A 20,249-nucleotide genomic window follows, 5' to 3' on the forward strand; every position below is an offset into this window, starting at 1 on the left:
CAAAGAAGCATGCAGTGCCATTCCTCATCTACTACCACCTTCCTCCCAAGCCCTGTTAATGCTATGCAAAAGTGATCAAGAAGTTTTGACCTACAGTTCTTGTATAATGTGTGTTGCAATACCTGTTCAAACCTCTGCATTTTCTGCCTAGTAGTACATTTGCTGTAGTTCAACCTATTTCAGCTTAAATCCACGAATTGACAGTCTCTAAAAACATTAGTTATACACAAACTAAATATTCTAACATAGCTGATATTTAGCTCTGTTTCTTAACATTCCAGGAAAGAAATGTAGCCAGGCCAAAAAGTGCAACATGGCTGTGAGAAAGGGACACAAGTGGAATACTCTTACCTTGGCAATGTGCTCGAGCCACCGTCCGAGCGATATGAACATGAGCAGCATGGGTGGTGTCTCAAAGAAGGTCTTTGGGCTGTGGTCCGCACCATCAATCATAAAGTACACAACAATCATAACACTGTAGAAATAAGAGATGCTTGTTGCCAGCACGATGAGCACATCCATGTTGGCAACCCTGTGGGACAGGGCCTTCCAAGCTTGCACATAGAAGTAGCGGCCGCCAACAAACTGTGATAAAAGTAGAAGAAAAAACAATGTTTTCTATCAGAAACTATTATTTCTCAAGATCACTCATAAAATAAGACATCTACGGCCAGTAGCTATATGTTAAAAAATTTACGCAGAACCCATATCACGATTAATGTCGACATTAATGCGATTAGCACTGAAGCAATGTAGCAACACACCGTACTGCCACCGTTAAGCATGTGAAAAAAAAAAAAAAATAGAGCTTCAGAGACCCAATACAAAAACAGCCAAATTGCAAGGTTACAGTAAACATAAGGTGCTATGGTATTAGCATATGCTCATAATAAGTTCAGCTGTTGACCAAGCAAGTGTGTTACTACAATGTAAAGAATTGAGAAGCAGTTTACTCGCAGAGTGTTATATTCATTCATATCCCATTTCATGCATCTGCTGTGACCATGTGCAACATTCCAACACTGTTCCTTGTGTATAAAAGAATGGACGAAAACCAGCAAGTGTATAGCGATACAAACCTGGACTATGGTAGCTAACAGAAAAAGAATGAAGTTCTCAGCTGAAAGCCCTGGAAATATGCAGCAGTCGTTGTCATGCTTGTAAACCATGCGCCGGATCATGTAGTACATCATGAGCAGCATGGATGGCACACCAAACATCAGAGAGAGCAGGAACGAATTTCTCCACCTGTTTGAGAGATTTTAAAAATATATACTATTTGATAAAGTTTTATTTCCCAAACTAGTGCACTGGGGAATGGGCTATAAGGGACACCAAACGGGAAAGCTCTGGATTAATTTTGACTACGTGGTTTTCTTCAATGTGCACTTTATCTAAGTAAATGAGGATTTTCACGTACCACCACAAGCGAAATGCTGACTGCATCTGGTAGGAATCAAGCCTGTTACCTTGCACTCAGCAACAATAACCACTCACCCACTGCAGTAGGCATACGGGAGGAAAGAATTTTGATATTGGTATACCCTCAGATTAGAAGTAAATCTCTAAGTTGACAGCTTGAGACTAATGCAATATGTTGCCTTTCATGTTAAAATGTTTCGTTTAAACACCATTTCAACACCTTGCCTACAGAGCACTGCAGAGCCAATCAAGCAGCTGTAACTCATTAGAAATAAATATCACAAAAAGTAGTTGACAGTTGTCATATATTTAGTATGTGACGCATTAGACTGCTCATTTATATAATTATAATTATATGCATGGCATCTCCTGAACGAACATGACGATCTTGAACGGAATGCAAGTGAAAATATTAAGGATATGTCCTGGCCTACCGAGGAGTACATCAATAATAGGCACAGTAACAGAAGCCAGATGCTAGATGCCTCTCATACAAATTTTACAAACGCAGGAGTTAAATTGCACTCGTGCGCAATATGCTGCCACAGGCACTAAAGACCCTCTTGCTGGCACATATCTTTCTGAAGACATCAAACTGCTTTTGCCTCTCTACCAGAGTCCTTCTCCGCCTTCACTGCCTCCTTAGAAGTTCTCTGCTTGGTCTATCATTACAACTGTGCCACGCATATATAATGCAAACGAAAACAACTGTGCCAGCACGAAAACATTGTACGCTACAGCAAATCTCATGCTGCTATGAACATCATCATCATACATACACAGACGGCTCTGTGAACAGTGATTCACCTGCCATAGCTGTGTGGATTCCACCAACAGGTGGAACGCAAAACTAACTTATATAATGACTACTAACGCAAAACTTAGCCACAGGACCTCCTCCATTGCCACAGAGCTGGCTGCACTGCGAGCACCTTTCATTTACATCCTAAAGCAGCCAGTGAGCGCCTGGTCATCTTTAGACTCACGAGCTGCCCTGTTGTCCCCAAAATTGCCACGTGCCAATGACATCATGTGCTTCCACACCGAAGCCTGTGGTATGAAGCACAGCGTTTCTCTGTAGTGGCTACCTTTTCACTGCGGAGTAGTGGCCAATGAGCATGCAGACTGCGCTGCTGGTTCAGTTCAGCTCTTGTGTCTCGTTTTTCGTGCTGTCTGGACTGACTCAGAACAGTGGTACAGACCTTTTTGCACTTACGATCCTATGTTAGAGTTTTGCACGCCATGTGGCCTTAACAGGCGCAATCGGGCATGTTTACACCAAATTCAGCTAAATGTCGCAAATACCAAACATCTCCTATTTAAAATTAAGTGGATAAAGTCACAACTATGCCCTGCATGCAACGTATGGGAAGACATAGCCCACTTAATCTGCACTTGCAGGCTATTTAAACTATGAAAAACAGCCTTAATTTCCACATTGAACATTCACCAAAGACTGTCACACCTTGAGCTAACACACACCTTTGGCCCATGAACCAACACTGCCTGTGCATTTCATGCACTGAAGGCACTTTTGAGGTTCCTCAGAGACATTCGTCTCAATGAGATACTTCAGTTTGGTGTTGCAATGTGTTTTCTGTGTCATGCACTGTGCATATCATTCCATTTTTCAACATGCCAATCTGAAGTAGCAGGCAAACCTCTCCATGGCTCATTAAAGAGCCTCTCTTTCTCATCATCATCTGCAGGAAAAGCATTGGAGATTGTGAGAGCTGCAGAAAAGCTCACTTTTTAACTTCTTCCTTTTGGCTCAAGTAGCTTGCATCCATCTTGTGGTCAGTAAATGGATATGCATCGAAACCCAAATTCTGCAGAAAAAGTGGTGGACAGTAAGACAGAGCAGCTGAACACCAGTCAAGAAGATTTCTCTAGCCATGTCGAAGTATTCCTTTGCTCACCTTGATTCGTTCCAAGATTTGGCGTGGACCTGTCTGCTCTGGGTTGAAAAAAAACCTTCCCTTCTGCGTCGCCAGACTGACCGACGCACTGGCGACACCGGGAAGCTTGCAGACGTTGGTCTCAATGGCGTGAACACATGAGGCACAGGTCATGCCACGTATCTGAGAGAACATGGAGAAGCCATAACAGATAACTACTAAGTGACCTTTCTTGGTCTTTGCTTTGAGAAACCTTGTTGGTTTATTAAGCAGCTAAGATGCAGTAAAACCAGTGAACATTTTTCACCAAGATGTAAATTTTATAATAAGTAGGCACAGCCAAACAATACAACACTCTTCTCAGCAACAGGATGACTTCCATGGCAAATGTCACTGACAACTGAAACACTTGTTTCAAGAGAGGAGGATTGAAACAGCAGGAGTGCTATAAGCGAGCTGTATTTGCAACAAAACATGCAAGACAAACAAAAAAATTGCAAATTTTTACTGTGTAAGCTGCAAGTGGCAGCCATGTGAAGATATATGATTATCATTAATAGCTAATTTTCTACGCTTTTTAACTTACTAATTTCTGAGTACAGGTACCAAAGCTGCAAACCGAGAATTGAGGAATGTTTCATGCTTGCAAATATTGATGTTTCAAGACAAGCAACACAACAGGATCAATGGAACAACTGTCTAACAATGTTTGCACCGAGATATTATTATGCATATGTATTATGGAGTGTGGATAAAAGTTTGTGTTTTAACCACATTGTCACATTTCAGCATTACTTATAGATACAATATCTATTTTATTTATTTGCAGAAGTTATTTCCTTCAGAAAGCCTTGGTAGAATCCAAAAAAGGAAAAACTGCTTTAAGAGGAAAAAAGAACCATCAGGCACCAATTCCGAAGACAGGTAACAAAATACCCATTGTACAATATAATGACAAGCTCTTTAGGCACCTAAGTTTCTTCAAGGTTACTGGTGAAAGCTAATAGTTTCACACAAACAATCAAATGCATTGCTCTTGAGAAGAGAGAGTCCACTCATCTCTCATCATGCCAAAGAAGCACTCGATCCCCACTTCTGATGTTGACTTCCAACCCACTGTGGCATTTACATGAGATTAAGCAGTAAAATAATTTAAATTGTCCTTTTACTAGGACTGCCCTCCAAGAATAGTGCAAATGATAAAGGGAGGTCCCTTAAATCTGTTTCACATGATCTGGTAAAGGGACATTTTCATTATGGCAAGCCATTTTAACAAGCAAGCACTAGGGAAAGGAAGCAGATCGGAACAAATCTTCACCTCGTCTGCATTTTTTCCTTAGTCCTTGTTTGGTTCTACTGCCAACAGCGACTGATTTGTAACTGGCCCAATTTCTAATATTTGTTTTTTTCGTCATGTTAAAGCGGTGTAACTGGCACCTAGTCCCAAGACCAGTTTCCATTCATTCATTTTAACATTGCATCACATGGGAATGCAACAATAAAAGCTAGCCATGAATGTGGCAAGATGGGTACTCCAGTTTTTCTTATACTATAGGTAGAATGAGGGAGCTCAAGCCTTTGCACAATCTCAAGTGGTATGCTACACTCAAGCCAGTGCTTTGGCCATACCAGCTGGCATGAGAGATAGACCCACTAATTCTGGTATATCCGCAAGGATGAAATGACACAAAATTACACACCACAAATTCAGCTTCACCATGCAGAGTGTGCGATTCCTCAAGGACAGATGCTTCAAATCCCAAGTCATTGATCAGCTCTGCCAGTTGGTTAGGTTGGACTAGCGTTGGGTCAAACCTGACTTCTGCCTTCTGAGCCAACAGGGCAACCAGAGCAAATTTTACTCCTGAAAGACAATGCAGACAGTGCTTGATACCAGAAGACAAACAGCAAATCAACCTCATCATCAAGGTAGTGTAACGAAATTGAATCCCACCATTTGCAAGCAGTCGATATATGTCTCTCTGTGATCCATCTTTCAAATCAGTGTGTTGCGTGACTTTCGGCTGCAATCTAACACAGTGTACTCTGACACGCAACAAAGACAGCAACCATGGCAAGGGAGACTGTGCAGCTATCCACATTTTACAGCACAAGTTTTAGGGTATAATATTCAAACACAGCTGCAGGTAATTCTTTCCCTGAGTGACTGTATATAAACTTCGGCACAAAATATAACAACACGGTAGGGCTTAGAGAACCAGCAGCCTAGAAAACTTTTAATAAACAGTTTTCTGTTTCAAGTTATCAACCCGGCAAGCACAAGCAACATTACCCAATTTAAGTAAGAGATCCACTTCGAAACTATGCAAAAAATGAATACATGCTTAAATGTGTCAAATTTCCAGAATGTTGTCACTCATTCTACAGTGCAAGGATCTTATCTAATCCGATTGCACGCTAAACATGAATAGTTGCATACATTCTCAGAATGTATGATGAGTCGTGTATATGTAGCCAGCGCACTTGACTGGTAGACCATATTTGCAATGATCAACGACTGCCCCATTTGCCGCTATCATAGCGCTTTCAGTATTCTGTTATTTCCGGGCACAAGTTCGCTTATGAAAAGTTCGATTCATGACTATATTGGCACTGCCTGGGTCTTCATCGCCACTAAAATGTGACAATATAGAGAACAATAATCGAAGAACTTTGCTATGCGTTGGTTCTATCATATACTAGTGGATAAACTGCAGCAATGGGCACACAGGAAGACAGTGTGCATCAATCCACTAGCCTGCCTGGCTCACGCTTCGCATATTTATGAGTTTGGCACTAGCCGAAAGAAAACCTTCCTCTTCTTCCGAAGGTTATTTTCTGCTGCTTTTGCTATTAGCTCCTGGAACATGGCATGCCCCATGCTATCTTCATCGTAAACACCGTTGACATTTTCATTTTGTTACCTTTTCTGAACCAATAACGGTTTTAAAAAAACGTATAGCTTGTGCAAACATTAAAATTTGCCACAACATTTGTTCTTTCGCGAGGAAACATATCTACTGTCCTATACAAAACAATCCTAAACTGCATGCTGTATCATATATGATACAGCAATTAATGCTTGCCTCACAGAACCACCACGATATAATTCTCGATCAAAACATCAGAGTAGGCTAATAAAGAGTAAACAAACAACTGATATTTTTTATGGGCTGATTTTAAGTGTATAAATTGTGGAAATAACCTGTTTACTTATGACTTTTTGCACATTGTGTGATGAACTGCCACCATACATATTTAAGAGGAAAAATAACTAAATGACTGTGCTAAGGTTGCTATGTATTTCATTGCTAGAGAGGACAGATTCTGAGTGGATATGCAATATTTTCTTTCTTTTCGATTCTGTTACGCAAGAAGTTGCTCTATGGGTATCATATATGATACACCATGCAGTAAGGGGTTAAGTTAAACAAACTCTAGAGGCTCCCACCCCACCCCTACTCCCCCTATTTATTTGGCAACAGACGACAACATACTGAGCCTACCTGTTCCAAAATAATTTGTTCACAGTCTCAGGTGGTTTGCACTGTCATAATGCTGATATGGAGATTTGTATAAAGCTAAGAAACCTTTTTCTTCCAACAGGATCACTTGAGATATATCACTAACATCAAGAGTACATCAGACCGACTAATTACGAGTCTAAAACTCTGGCTGAGGTGAAGGGGATTTACTTTCTTAATCAAGCGTTGTCTCACCATGAACATGGAGCATAAACTATAAATAACCATGACCTGCCAGATGAAAAATGCACAACTGTTACTTTTGTTTGAAGTGCAATAAAGTTCACCATCTGTTGAAATAAAGCAAATGGGGCCCTGCAACATCTGCGCAAGCAATTGAATGGCTGACCTTTCACTTTGAACAGCTTCTTCTCTATGGCAGCAACACAAGAGGAACAGGTCATGCCGGTCACTCTCAGGAAGCACTTTTCGCCATCTTCGAAACTGCTGTGGTCTCCTCTGTTAGTACCAGACGCCTCAACAGACATCACTGGCTGTTCAGAAACAGGAGCTGCATGTATGAAATAGCACAAAAATACTGTGTGAAGAGACACAAGAGAGCCCTGATAAAGTAGCCTATCAGTATTGCTTTGCAACTAAATCTAGAGAACAGGCCAGCAAAGAATGGCATGGCTAGGGTACTTTGTTTTCAGGTAAAACCCATCAATTCCTAATTTTTACACCTCAAAGTAAAATTATGAAAGTACTGTTGAATTCGATTTCTCCCCAAGGTTTGTCCTTTCCATAAAGAATAATAAATGCAGGTCTTACCAAATCTAATGAACGCTTCCCACCTTTTGTGAACACATGGTGAAGATATATAATATCAATATTATTATTAATACGCTAAAACCTTGCTGTAACAATGTTGAAGGGGGAGCCAGACCTACTTTGTTATATACGTTACTTCGTTATATACAGTACTGCATGAGTTCGTGTATACTGCAATATGAATCCCTTTAAGGATTTCAAGAGGGCTTTCACTTACACATTATATCCATTATTTCATTAGATCTCCTTTTGTTATAACAAGGTATGACTGTACCTGAACATGTTTGAAAAATTGAATTCTGGTGTTTTACGTGTCAAAACCACGATTTAATTATGAAGCACGTCGTAGCGGGAGACTCAAGATTAATTTTGACCACCTGGGGTTCTTTAACGTGCCCCCAATGCACGGGACACGGGCGTTTTTGCATTTCACCCCCATCGAAATGCAGCCGCTGCGGCCAGGATTTGATCCCGCAACCTCGTGCTTAGCAGCGTAACGCCATAGCCGCAAAGCCACCGCAGGTCCGCCTGAACAAGGTATATGCTGGCCTTGAGTGAATGAAAGCTTGTTGCTTTTTTTAGTAGTCACGTTTACATGAATACAACAATAGCACATTGCATCACATTTCTCGCAAGCTGCATACATGTAAGTGGCTGTAATACACTAGAAAGCGAATCAACGCAGTGCTGACATTTAACTGTGACATTGAGAGGATGCTTACCTAACTACATTACATTCAAAAAAGGATGGCTGATTCCTCTAGTTGGTATTCTATTAGTTTTGTTGCAAGATCATAACTGGAACCAGTAAAACATGACAACAACAGACGAAGGCAAAAGGTACGAAAGGTTTAGGATGGCCACAGAAATTCTCCCAATGCATATGATAATGCATGTCAACAAGAGCTCGTAAGATAAGAGAAGGCATAAAACCTCCTACGAAGCCTACCCACGTATGTTACCTTTTGGACTTTATCCCTTTGTTAAGAAAGAGCAGAGAACAAAGTAAAGAAGGGATCACCATACCCATATCCAATTGTTGTCTTTGTTAATGTAGTTTCTTTTAAATGCCCTAATAATGTTTGACAACAAGGATTTGTAAAGATGAGTTCGTCACATGACTTGCGAGCAGCTCTCTTCGCCATTACAAGTTCCCGAGAGTGATTTTGCTGCTTTAAGTACAATGCTTGCGTCCATAAGGAGACTATTGTGTGTGCTAATCATTTGCAAACGTTACCAGCCAAAATATCCCAATTTTTGGGCTGCCGGACTGCAAAACACACAATTTCTTCCCAATTTCTTCTTTTTTTAAAAATAACACCCAATTGTTACTGCCAGACTTTCAAAAATATAAAACCCAAGAACAAAGAACCCTAAGTATGCCCCACCATTTAAAGGAACACCAGGTTAGTACGTTGGGACTGATTATAGCTGAACTGTGACAGAAAGGCTTTGGCAATTGTTTTTTATTTTGGGTGTACGAATATTCAAAATTTCGAATATGAATCCGGTAGTCCTTGTTATTCAATTCACATTCAAAGTTGTCAAATATTTGTTCCTGTTCGCATATCAGGTATAACAACATTTATTGCAGACAAAAGGGCGAAAGACAGATGGAAATGAAAAGTCCTCCTAATGACTGTGGTGCAGAACTACGACTGTTGCGCAGACGAAGCAGTTCGTGAGCAAGCACGCGGACATATTTTGTCCTGTCAACATGTGTTTCCCTCTTGTTACTTCGTGTAATGCTTTTAAATCAGCGCATTCTTAATAGAAATCAAGAACCAACTAGCCCCATTTATTGATCTGTTGACAGGGACGAGGCCAATTCTACACCTCAGTGAAAAAAAAAGTACCACTGGGATTTCCATTTGGACTGATCGGTTTCTTTATCACAATTGGATTAAACTTGCCTTTCAATTGGACTCGCTGGTACCAGAATGAACCAAAAAAAGAAGAAAAAAAAACAAAAATCCTAGATGGATCTTAATCTTGATACGACATGGATATAATTTGAAACCACATTTCCGAAGCTTACTCATGCATGAACACAGTATGGCGATTTTTTTTTTAAATACCCACCATTTACCACTTAACTATGAGAGATCTCTGTCAGATGCTACACATGTAAGCAAAATTTGGTTGACCAAGTGGTGAAGCGATTAAAAAAAAAATATGGGTAAAGTTTCAAGGCATATTTTTAACTTCGCGAAAAGCTAAATGCTTCTCTTCATTGATCGCACAGAAATACAAGGGTATATTATTTAAAGACTCACATTTAGGTGTAGGCAAACATTCGAAAGTGCGAATACAAATCAAATATTACACACTAAATATTCGTATTTGAAAAGTAACTAGTCAGTATTTTTGAATAATTGAAACTAACCAAACAATTCGCAACAACCAACTGTTACCTCCGTCTTCATAAGTGCATCTTGAAGCCGTTGCTTGACTTGATTTAAACGACGCCTGTCGTGAATACGCCAAAGGAAATGCAATGAGAGTCTTGGGCACACTCATGCCAGGCGACATATAAATTAAGTCAAGCATGGGCTTCAAGTTCAGATGCATTTATGAATACAGGGGTTAAAGTATATAGTTATTGTTCTCCCTCTGCTAAACAAAGTAGAGCAAATTATCAGAGATAAAACAAGTGTTTGAAGCAATGCATGAACAAAATTGGCAATGCAGGCTTTCCTTTCAGTTTCTTACTGGAAGCCTACATGACAACCTACGATTTTTGGTTGTAGTCTGTCATTTAGTGTTTCTGGCAGTGTCATCATGTAGCCTTTATTTTTTACGCTACAACCTGGGATTTTTTCTTTGCAGTGGCCCTGTTAAATGCGTCTATGACACAAAAGTTCTCCCCAGCAGCTTTTCCTTTCTTTCTTGTTTTTCTTCTTCTGACCTTTCTTTTTTGCCGACTATTTAATTCGAGTTTTTGAAAAGCCACTCATACAGCAGCCATTCACTAGTCAGTACAGGCGTATTTGCACTTTAAAAATTTGATATTCGTTCACCTCTACTGACATTATAATTATGCTAATAATATTAACTATTTTGTCGTTTCACGGGATTACTCATCCAGTGACTTCAATTGAGTCTGATTGGGACAACTTGGCATATCAAGCCTCAATGATGTCCAAGTGGGACTCTCTTAATACCAAATCGAACCAACTGAACATCCAATGATGTCCAATTGGAACCTATTAGGTCCCATTAAAAAACCTAATTAGACTCTAGGGTTTACTTTGACTGCGACAACAGTTTCCAGTCATTAAATAGGCATGCCTTGCCTTGGGCAGCCTACGAATTCATTGTTTTGATTGAAGTAAAGCAATTTATTATTTAGGAAATCTCCCCAAGTTTGAATTTATCTTTAAAATAGATTGGTAGTGTGGTATTACATTCAGCTCCTTCAACAAACACAACACCTGACTAGGTGCATAAGATGACATTCTGTTCCTTTGTTTCATTACTGTCATTGTAATAGTTCCTCATCTAATTGAAAGTTGTTTATCATTTAAAAGCCCTTCAGTTGACCTCACATCCAGCTGTTCACGTCATCACATGTATCAAATAATGTAAATAACCCTCTTTGCCACACAGACTTCACTAAGCCTTTATATATTTCACTTTGTTTAGGAATTGGAAATATTTTACATTCATAGGTCAATTTTCTAAAATATTTATATTCAATTGAATTACAAAATGCACTTACAAAAACCCTTATTTTTTTAGCAGTACAGGTCTACTATCACATAAACACTTTTTTTCTATGAAGTTGATAATATTGTCACGTGTCAACGCGAACAAGAGACAACACGTTGAACAAAACAGCGGAACAGCTTTAGAAACACCAGAACAAAGACATCTTCGTCTTCGAATTACCCTGTCCTACCACTCAGAGCCAGTTAAAGCGCATTATGTCATCGTCGTTTAAACGTCTAGCTAGAGTACGCGTCATTGGCTCTCTCTCTAAAAGAGCATCGCCCCGATGCTAGGCAATAAAGTTTGCTTGGTGATAATGAAAGTCGCTCGTACAGTCACTCGATGACGTAGGGCTTTATGCGCACTACGTGCACAAGTTCAGAACGGTGTTGGCGGCACAGTGTGCAGTAAGGGCTATCTAGAACGACCTCATATGTGACGTCACTTAGCCGACGGACATATCAGTTAGCCGCAAGACCGTCATATCAAACTCTTGCAGTCTCAGGCTCCAACGTGCTAATCGCCCAGAAGGATCTTTCAGATTTGCGAGCCAGCAAAGCGAATGATGGTCGCTGATAACTTTGAAGTGGCGACCGTACAAAGAAGGGCGAAATTTTGTAACCACCCACACCACGGTGAGACACTCTTTCTCAGTTGTAGAGTAATTTGCTTCTGCGCGTGACAGGGTTCTGCTTGCATAAGCGATCACTCTTTCTGTGTCCTCCTGGCACTGTACAAGCACAGCTCCAAGACCAACAGTGCTGGCATCAGTGTGAAGCATTGTCGGAGCTGTCTCGTCAAAGTGGGCAAGGCAAGCACAGGGGGCGTTTGTAAACGGTTCTGCAAATCATGAAATGCAGCTTGCTGTTCATCGCCCCATACAAACGCAACGTCATCTTTCATGAGGCGAGTTAACGGCGACACAATGCAAGCAAAGTCGGCAATAAACCGCCGATAATATGCGCAGAGGCCGAGAAAGCGCCTGACAGCCTTTTTATCTGAAGGAACAGGGAACTTGGCGACAGCGGCAATTTTTTTAGTTAAAGCGAATATTGTCATCGTCGTTTAAACGTCTAGCTAGAGTACGTGTCAATATGTTAAAGTTCTGTTCGATTGAATACTGATTAGGCGTTCCCTTTAAAAGTAGACTATGCTGTGCATCACAATAATACACTTAAGATGAAGGCAACAAAGCTGCTTCTCTGGACAGCACTACAACATTGACTACTAGTGTAAACGAATTGTATCATGAAATCAATTGCAGTAGCACTCTGAACTCAGTAGAGCAGAAACTTCGAATCGTTGGTGTAGCACAGTTCCGATTTAGTAGAACCAGCGCTTCGACGAAGCACAGGTAAAGCGTGTCCTTTTCATGTGCTTTGCCTAAGCATTGCTCCTACAAAATCTTAACTCTGAGCTCAAGTGTCAAAAAACGCAGATAAAATATAGACTGCATGGAGAAAAAATAAAGAAAATTGCCATCATGGGACTGAAAATGAATGATAAATGTGCTGGTAAATGGATGGGGTCGACAGGGATGAAAACAAAATGGTGAAACCCTGAATGACATTTAGCACTTTTTATTTGCTCCTACAAAATCTTAACTCTGAGGCTCAAGTGTCAAAAAACACAGATAAAATATGGACTGCATGGAGAAAAAAATAAAGAAAATTGCCACCATGGGACTGAAAATCAATGTAAAATGTGCTGGTAATTGGATGGGGTCTACAGGGATGAAAACAAAATGGTCAAACCCTGAATGACATTGAGCACTTATTTACCCTCATGCTACCTTCAGTGTTGACAAGCGACAGATAGTGCCCATGCTGCTTTGAAGTGTTCAGCAAAAACAAGCATACACAGCCAGATGAGACATACCTGTTTTGGGCTGAGCTGCCTCCCTGATAGCCCCTTCTGGGCCGCCAGCATCGAGAGCCACAGAGTTGAGAACACTGCACTCAAAACCCATGTCTTCTATCTTCTCAGCAAGTGCCTCTGCAGTCAGCAGTTCACCGTCATAAACAAACCTTGCATTTTCCTCCTCGAGTGAAACCTTTACACCTTTCACACCAGGCTCCTGCCCCACGTGAGACTCAATATTACGAACACACGACTGGCAAGTCATGCCCTTCACACTCAGAAGAGTCGTTGAGAGTCTCAGTCGCGTCATCCCAACCTCTTTATCAATGATTTCCGTTGGGATATTCCTGGAATCAAAGCTGACAATACCCAAAGGGGGCCCGTTGACACCAGGAACCACAAAGACTGCGACGGCACCAGCAACAAGATGGCAGAGTTTCGTCTCCAACTGTTTTTTGAAGACGTCGTATGGTATTTCATTCTCTGCTTGGAAGACAGATGTGGAATGGTCAGAGTCCGCAACGCCACCTGGGGCCTGAAGCTGCAGAAGGTCACCATTCTTGATAATGTAGCCGGAATCTTCAATTTTCCTCCTGATGCTTGCCTCAGACGTCACATCAGGTTTATACGTCACAGCAGCCATTCCTGCTGTCGGTTCCACCTGCACCATATACGACAAAAGTTGTTTGCAAAGTGCCAACGGCAGCTGCACTCGCAAAGAGTGGCAATAACCTAAGTCCTCCCGAGTGCACGAACAGCTGGTCTAAAGAAAGCAGAGCGCACAGATGCACATGATTGATGAAACTGAGCCCGCTGGGAAGTCAGAAATGAATTAGATGTAAACAACTGAACCTCTGCGGTTCACTTTCTTTCTTTTTTCTTATGAAGAGTGGTGGCCAGGTTTTATGAGAATAGATGCTAAGATTGTGTCACAAATATCCTATGCTACAACAAGGAAACCCGAAAAGGCCTTTTTGTCAGAAGCTATAACATAAGATCATGTATTTTTTTTTTTTGTCACAAAGCTAGAACAATACAAAAAGTGAAAGAAGAAAGAAAAGGATGAAGTCATATATACAATATCACAATGTACTGCAGAATTTAGAGTCACACGCAGAAAAAGAAACGAAGCATGGTTTTATTTACATTTTGGTAGCCGACTAACAAAAAGGAAAGGACAGAATAATAACATGAATTAACATGTTCCCCTTATCGAATCTCACAAACAGCACAACCGAAACACTGAGGGAGGCACATAACAAAGGGACAATTTACAGAGTAGTAGTTGAAATTGCAAATTAATGTTAACATGAATCAAGTTACATCACTGCAGCTCTCCGCTTGACTACAGAATGGCTAGTTAGTAAGGATAGAGAGACATTATTGGTTTAGTAGAGTTAGCTAAACATGTTCCTTTCTTTGTAATATTATTGTTAGTTTTGAAAAGCAGAGATCAGGCAACAGCTAAGTATGTGATGTTCTTGGGATGTTGCCCCTTTACGATAACACAAGATAGTATCAATGCAACACATGAGAGAGCACACAGTGCAAGTGCAGAGCGGCTCAGGTGTGTTATTTTAGAATGTATTGGCCGCAGTACGACACAGGCGTGTTCGTTTATTCAATATACGTCGGGAGCACCCAATGACGCCGCGACGTCAAAATGACATGCACCAGAACTACTAGATGGCACGATTTATTTTCTGGTTTTGCTCAACCAGCCAATCAGCGCGCGCCTATAGGTGAACTATTGCCGAAGTGGAACGTTTCAGAATAAGGCCCCTGTGCACATACATCGGTGTATGTGTGAGTACACATGCACGCACACGCCCCCACAAGTGAAGACCATGACTTCGAAAGAGAGTAAGCCACATACCCTGACAGCATGAACTCCTTCGAGACTGGCTAGCACACCTTGAATGGTCCTAGCACTTGCCTGATCAGTCATACTTTCAATATAGAAGGTAATGGCTGATGTATTCGATTCCATTTTGTTGGAGGATGCCAGGCTGGCTTTTATTGCAATGCAGCCAGTTTGATCTGTAGACACGACCTGCATGCAAGCACCAGATTTCTTTCCACTGTTACTCCTTTTCAGGTGCACAATATTGAACAAGTGCTTCTTAAACATGATACTGATGTTGCCTACATGAACATTATGTCATCTGCATGTGCGGGTCATTGAACTTAAAGCTTGTGGGGATTGAGGAGCTCAACCAGACTTTGTCCTCAGAGTTCATAGGCATCATAGCTTAAGGTAGCCCAAAAACACAAGTTTAACAGAAATCAAGTTATTCACTATGTCCCATTCTCAACCATTAAACAGGCAGCATTACACAATTATCAAGCCAAATATTTGGTGGACAACAATACCTAAAAATAAATGATATTCAACTGCTTGTAAATTATGTAATAATGACACCCCATACTTGTTTGATTGGGTTGCAAAAAAATAAATCACAAGTAAATTAAAAGAAAAAGAAAAGAAAAAAACACGGAGAACAACATCAAACACATCAGCAATGTTGATGTCCAAGCCTTTTGAACTTTGCAACCTTGCCTAGATGTCAACCCTGGCAAATCTACAAGCTTATCATGATAAACACAAATTTTCAAAACTTTGTTATTGTTACAATACTGCAGAGAAACCTTTATGGCAGACATATGAGCTCATAATATGTAGATTACACTAAAAGCTAACAGAGAGCGACAGCATTGCTGAGCTGCTCAAAACTCACATTCTCGCTCCCTAATCATGATCACAGTACATGATGATCCAGATAACTTGACAAAGGTAAAAACATTTTTCATAATGATATATGACAGCATTCTGCACAGTATATGGAGATTAAATGTGGATGCCGTAGCAAGTGCATTTCGTGTGCTCCTAGAAAGTAACTTATATCACCTTTCTCGAGGGTTCCAAAACTCAAGTGTCTTATCTTTCTATAAGAAATATCGGAAGCAAGTATAAGTGGATAGCACGATAGCAGAGATAGTTGCCAAGCAGGCTTCTTTCGGAGATGTATTCCGCTTTGGTGAGAAACAAACCAAGAGCAAACGTCTCGTGTTTCCCAGCACTCTTCCTCAGCATTGGTACATAGCTCCACACTGCCTGCGACCATCAGCTGAGTCAAAGGCATCTATCTAGCTGGTGCAAATACATGCCTGAATAACAAGCACAAATGAGATCTCATTCACCATTAAGCTGCATATGCATATATACAATGCTGCCTTTAAGAGGTCACTGGTTATACCATCAAATCACTTTTTAAACTACATAATTTGTTGCTTCACTAACACAAAGTGTAGTCACTAACACAAAGTGTAGGTGACAAATTGCTACAGAAGAGATATAAAAAACAGATATATAGCATTGCAGGTATTTTTGCAAAATATAACACAAATGGGTAAAATAAATATTGGTAGCACAACACCAAAAGAATGATAACAGTACTGTAATGGTAAACAGTGCTATGCAGACAAGTATAGACACATTCTGTATAGACATGCTGAGCAGATGAACTCAGTACTGAACAAATTCACGCAATGCCTGCAGCCAGAATGGCGACATCCTTTCATGTACAGTCAGGTGAAAAAGTAGATACAGTGGACCCAGTGAAAAAGGAAATTTTTTTCGCAGTCCAGTTACACTGCAGCTTTGAATCACCCATATTAAGAGTGGGGTGTTGTTTGTTGGACAACTGCCGCACAACTAGGAATTCCCGGCTGTAGAGAAAATTAGATTTTTTTTTTTTTTTGCATTCATTGTGTTATGGTAACCAGCATTTTGCTTTTGACAGCCTATAAGCAATTGACCGTATATACCTTGCCTGCGGCACACCGACGGAATGGTTCGAGGGTTTTAATACCCCCTGAGGCCAAGTTTGGTGCACTATCCACGCTATTACTGACATTCCTGAGTTCTCCCACTCCACGAGTCATAAGTGACCTTCTCAGACACTGTCACCACTCACTGCTGCCACGACTGTTTAGGTGACAACTTCAACGGATGACCACGTGCACTGCTCAGCAGACCGGCTTCTTGGCCCTATCAAGCTCTTTCAAGACTTTGAGTGAAACGCTGAAGAAATAAAAATTGTCATCATCCTTGGTGTCACAATTATTATAATCATTAGCCATTTTATTTGCTGTTGGATTCCTCTGGCTAAAGCAAGGAAATTGCACATTATGCAAAGTGCTTGCTACCCCCCCCCCCCCCCCCCCACAAAAATTCATCCCCCCCCCCTGGCAGAGATCCTGGGTGTGCTACTGTACCTTGCAATGTCTAATTCTGGTCAGCTTCTCTATTGTGACAGTGAGAAAGACGATGACTGATAAACTGCACAACGCCTACAGAAAACCGGCTCCGAAAACCACGGTCAGAACATAATTTGTTTACTATGCTTTCAAAAACAAACCAATGCTTGCAAAACATTTTCAAACACTTTCGGAATGAAACCACTGCTGCCTTGAACTTTCTTTTTTTTTTTTTAACTTACACTTCAGCACAGCTGTCTGAGAGACAGATCAGTTGGGTACGTGGGTTAAGTTTAGGCGACTGATGCAGGTCAAGTTATGCAGATTGCACAATGTCGAGCCACGGGAATTCGGCATGCTTACACAGACTTCCTGTTTTGCCATGGAGTATAAAACGAAACAGGCACCCGACGGGACGGCGCCTCTCACCGACAAAATGTCACGCGCTTTCGGCGCAGGCCACACACTCCCTTCCTTTCTCAAGTCAGCTGAGCTGCGTGACTCACAGCGAAAGCAGTAAAACTTCAAGAGAGATCAAGACGTTCCTCCACTCTTTAACGCCATCCCCATCGCGTAACTGGGTGACGCTCCGCATGCTCGCTCCTAATCACTCGTAAAAGATGGACAAGCTCTTACGAGAAGCCTATCTTTGCTTTGAACAGGGCAGCGAGGCGGTGGCCCGCAATTCTCACTCTCTTAATTAAACAGCGAACACACAGCTGCGCTAGCCAAGGACTTTTGACGTGGTAGATAATTTCCGGAAAGCGGCCGTTGTATTTCATACTAAGACAAAAATAATAAACAGCGAAGTACGCGACATAATAACCCAATGATATGCTTAACAAAATGAGCTCACCATCTGGTTTTGAGGCATGCATCGATGCGTTTTGTTAACAGGACGAAACAAAATAGAGATGACAGCAAGCAGCACGACTGACAGTGTACTGTCAAGTAACAAAACCCGGCGGCAGGGCTTGTCATGTAGAGAAAACTGTGGTTAGACATACCTTCGCGGCTCAACGTATGGTAGAATCGGCCATAGTCGCTCCTTAGCTTCCACAAACTCCGGCGGCTGTTGTGACCTTTTTCAGGATGTCCACTTTTTCGAGCAGACTAAACAATGCCGCTCAGACATCGAGCCCTCGAGCGTGAAGTTCGGACCACCAGCTGTCGCGACAGGTTTCGCGGCATAAACCGTACGGACGAACGCCGTCAACTGCCAAGAAACGTCAGAAGAACGGAGCGGCCACAACATTGCGAAAGCGGCCCTGTTGCTGCTGCCACTTGCTGCTTCAAGCGGAAGTCAAAGAGCAGACGCATAAGCAGACGCTTCCGCTGCTAGTCTCCCTTGCGGCAAAAAAAGACATCGGGATACGAAAAACGGCCTCCAAGAACTTTTTCACTCATTGTGGATATCTCGGAGGTCAGAAGCAGACGGCACGTATGAGACGACGGCACATCGTAATATGCATATTGAAATGTGAAATAGTAAGCACAAATTGAAACATTAGACGCACATTGAAGTAACTTGTGAGACCTACAAAAATAAATCGCCAATGACTACTATTACATGGCCTTTGAAATTAAAAACGAGCAAGGGCCACCGCGACGTTTAATCTTGGAGGCAATGCTGTTTTTCTTCATTCTTTATGGTTTTTTGCAGGCATTTAAGAATATTATATTTAGTAAAAACTCAAATTATTACCGCTATTTCTTACTTTTTGTTGAACTTAAGTGCTGATTTTTATTAAATTTGATTTAAAAAAATAGTCTGACATTGTTCAAGTCATTTCCTCCATGGTTCAAGCAGACGACGCGCACAATGATCATCTGAGTGTTGGTGCAAAAAGCGATCTATCTAAAGTTCATACCCGTGCCGTGTACTTTTTTTCTTTTTTCCCCTAAATTACAGTACTAGTGTCTGGTACTTTCTCATACCAGAGTCACATGGCCACTTTAGATCACGATTGCGCTCCATCCGGATCGGAATTCTCGTCCCCGATTGGCTCCCTCCAGCTGCCTGCACAAGGGAGCCAATCGTGGTTGAGAAGTTGGATCACGATCGACCGTAAGTGCCCCGTGTGACTGGAGTATTAGAAAAGCCCAAAATTCTGTCCAAAATACGAGGTCTGTTAGAAAAGTACCCGACCTTGGGCCGAAGAAAAAAAACTGACATAACTGGAGCGTTGGAAACCTATAATCACCTGCAAAGTAGTCTCCTTGGGACTCCACACACTTCTCCCAGTGGTGCTGCCATTGTTGGAAGCATTTCGAGAAGGCCTCTTTCGGAATGGAGTTTAGCTCAGCTGTCGTTGCAGCCATATAATGCCCTCTCTTGTCTGAAATCGCGCTCCTTTCAATGGCCTCTTGATTTTGGGAAACAGCCAGAAGTCGCAGGGGGGGGGGGGGGGGGGGGGCATATCAGGAGAGTAAGGAGCCTGTTAACTACAGGAGTCTGGTTTTTCGCCAAAAAGTGTGAATCAAGTGCGAGAAATGTGCAGGAGCATTGTCGTGATGGATGCGCCAATTTCCTGTTGACCACAACTCCGGTCTCTTACACTGCACAGCATCACGTAGGCGACAGAGGACATCCCTTTAATACTCTTTGGTGATTGTTTGACCCTGTGGTGCGTACTCGTGGTGCACGTACCACACCGCGGGAGTCAAAGAAAGCAGTCAGCATCACTTTAACGTTGCTGCGCACTTAGCGGGCCTTTTTTAATATTTTTGGGGGGTCTTGGTGACGTGGAATGCTTCCACTGTGACGACTGGGATTTGGTTTCCGGGTCGTATCCGTACACCC

At 41.6% G+C, this 20,249-nt stretch overlaps 1 protein-coding gene across 3 annotated transcripts in view; it reads right to left on the reverse strand.

Annotated features, from left to right (window-relative positions):
- Window positions 1–18,737, reverse strand: part of LOC119449496 (copper-transporting ATPase 1-like) — a 39,409-nt gene extending 20,672 nt beyond the window's left edge. The window contains exons 1-9 of one of the 3 annotated variants that reach the window (XM_037712678.2): window positions 18,454–18,737; window positions 15,063–15,239; window positions 13,205–13,847; window positions 7,194–7,355; window positions 5,021–5,184; window positions 3,342–3,503; window positions 3,172–3,251; window positions 1,080–1,248; window positions 352–585 (exon numbers count right to left, since the gene is read on the reverse strand). In XM_037712678.2, the coding sequence (XP_037568606.1) occupies window positions 352–585; window positions 1,080–1,248; window positions 3,172–3,251; window positions 3,342–3,503; window positions 5,021–5,184; window positions 7,194–7,355; window positions 13,205–13,847; window positions 15,063–15,176 (1,728 nt within the window). In that variant the 5' untranslated portion in view covers window positions 15,177–15,239; window positions 18,454–18,737. Of the gene's footprint in view, window positions 1–351; window positions 586–1,079; window positions 1,249–3,171; window positions 3,252–3,341; window positions 3,504–5,020; window positions 5,185–7,193; window positions 7,356–13,204; window positions 13,848–15,062; window positions 15,240–17,809; window positions 18,344–18,453 lie in introns of those variants that run through there. The other 2 variants (XM_049665247.1, XM_037712680.2) reach the window with 2 other exon arrangements.
- Window positions 18,738–20,249: the final 1,512 nt, after the last annotated feature.

The sequence above is a fragment of the Dermacentor silvarum genome, chromosome 4, assembly GCF_013339745.2.
Source record: "Dermacentor silvarum isolate Dsil-2018 chromosome 4, BIME_Dsil_1.4, whole genome shotgun sequence".
Classification (NCBI taxonomy): domain Eukaryota; kingdom Metazoa; phylum Arthropoda; class Arachnida; order Ixodida; family Ixodidae; genus Dermacentor; species Dermacentor silvarum.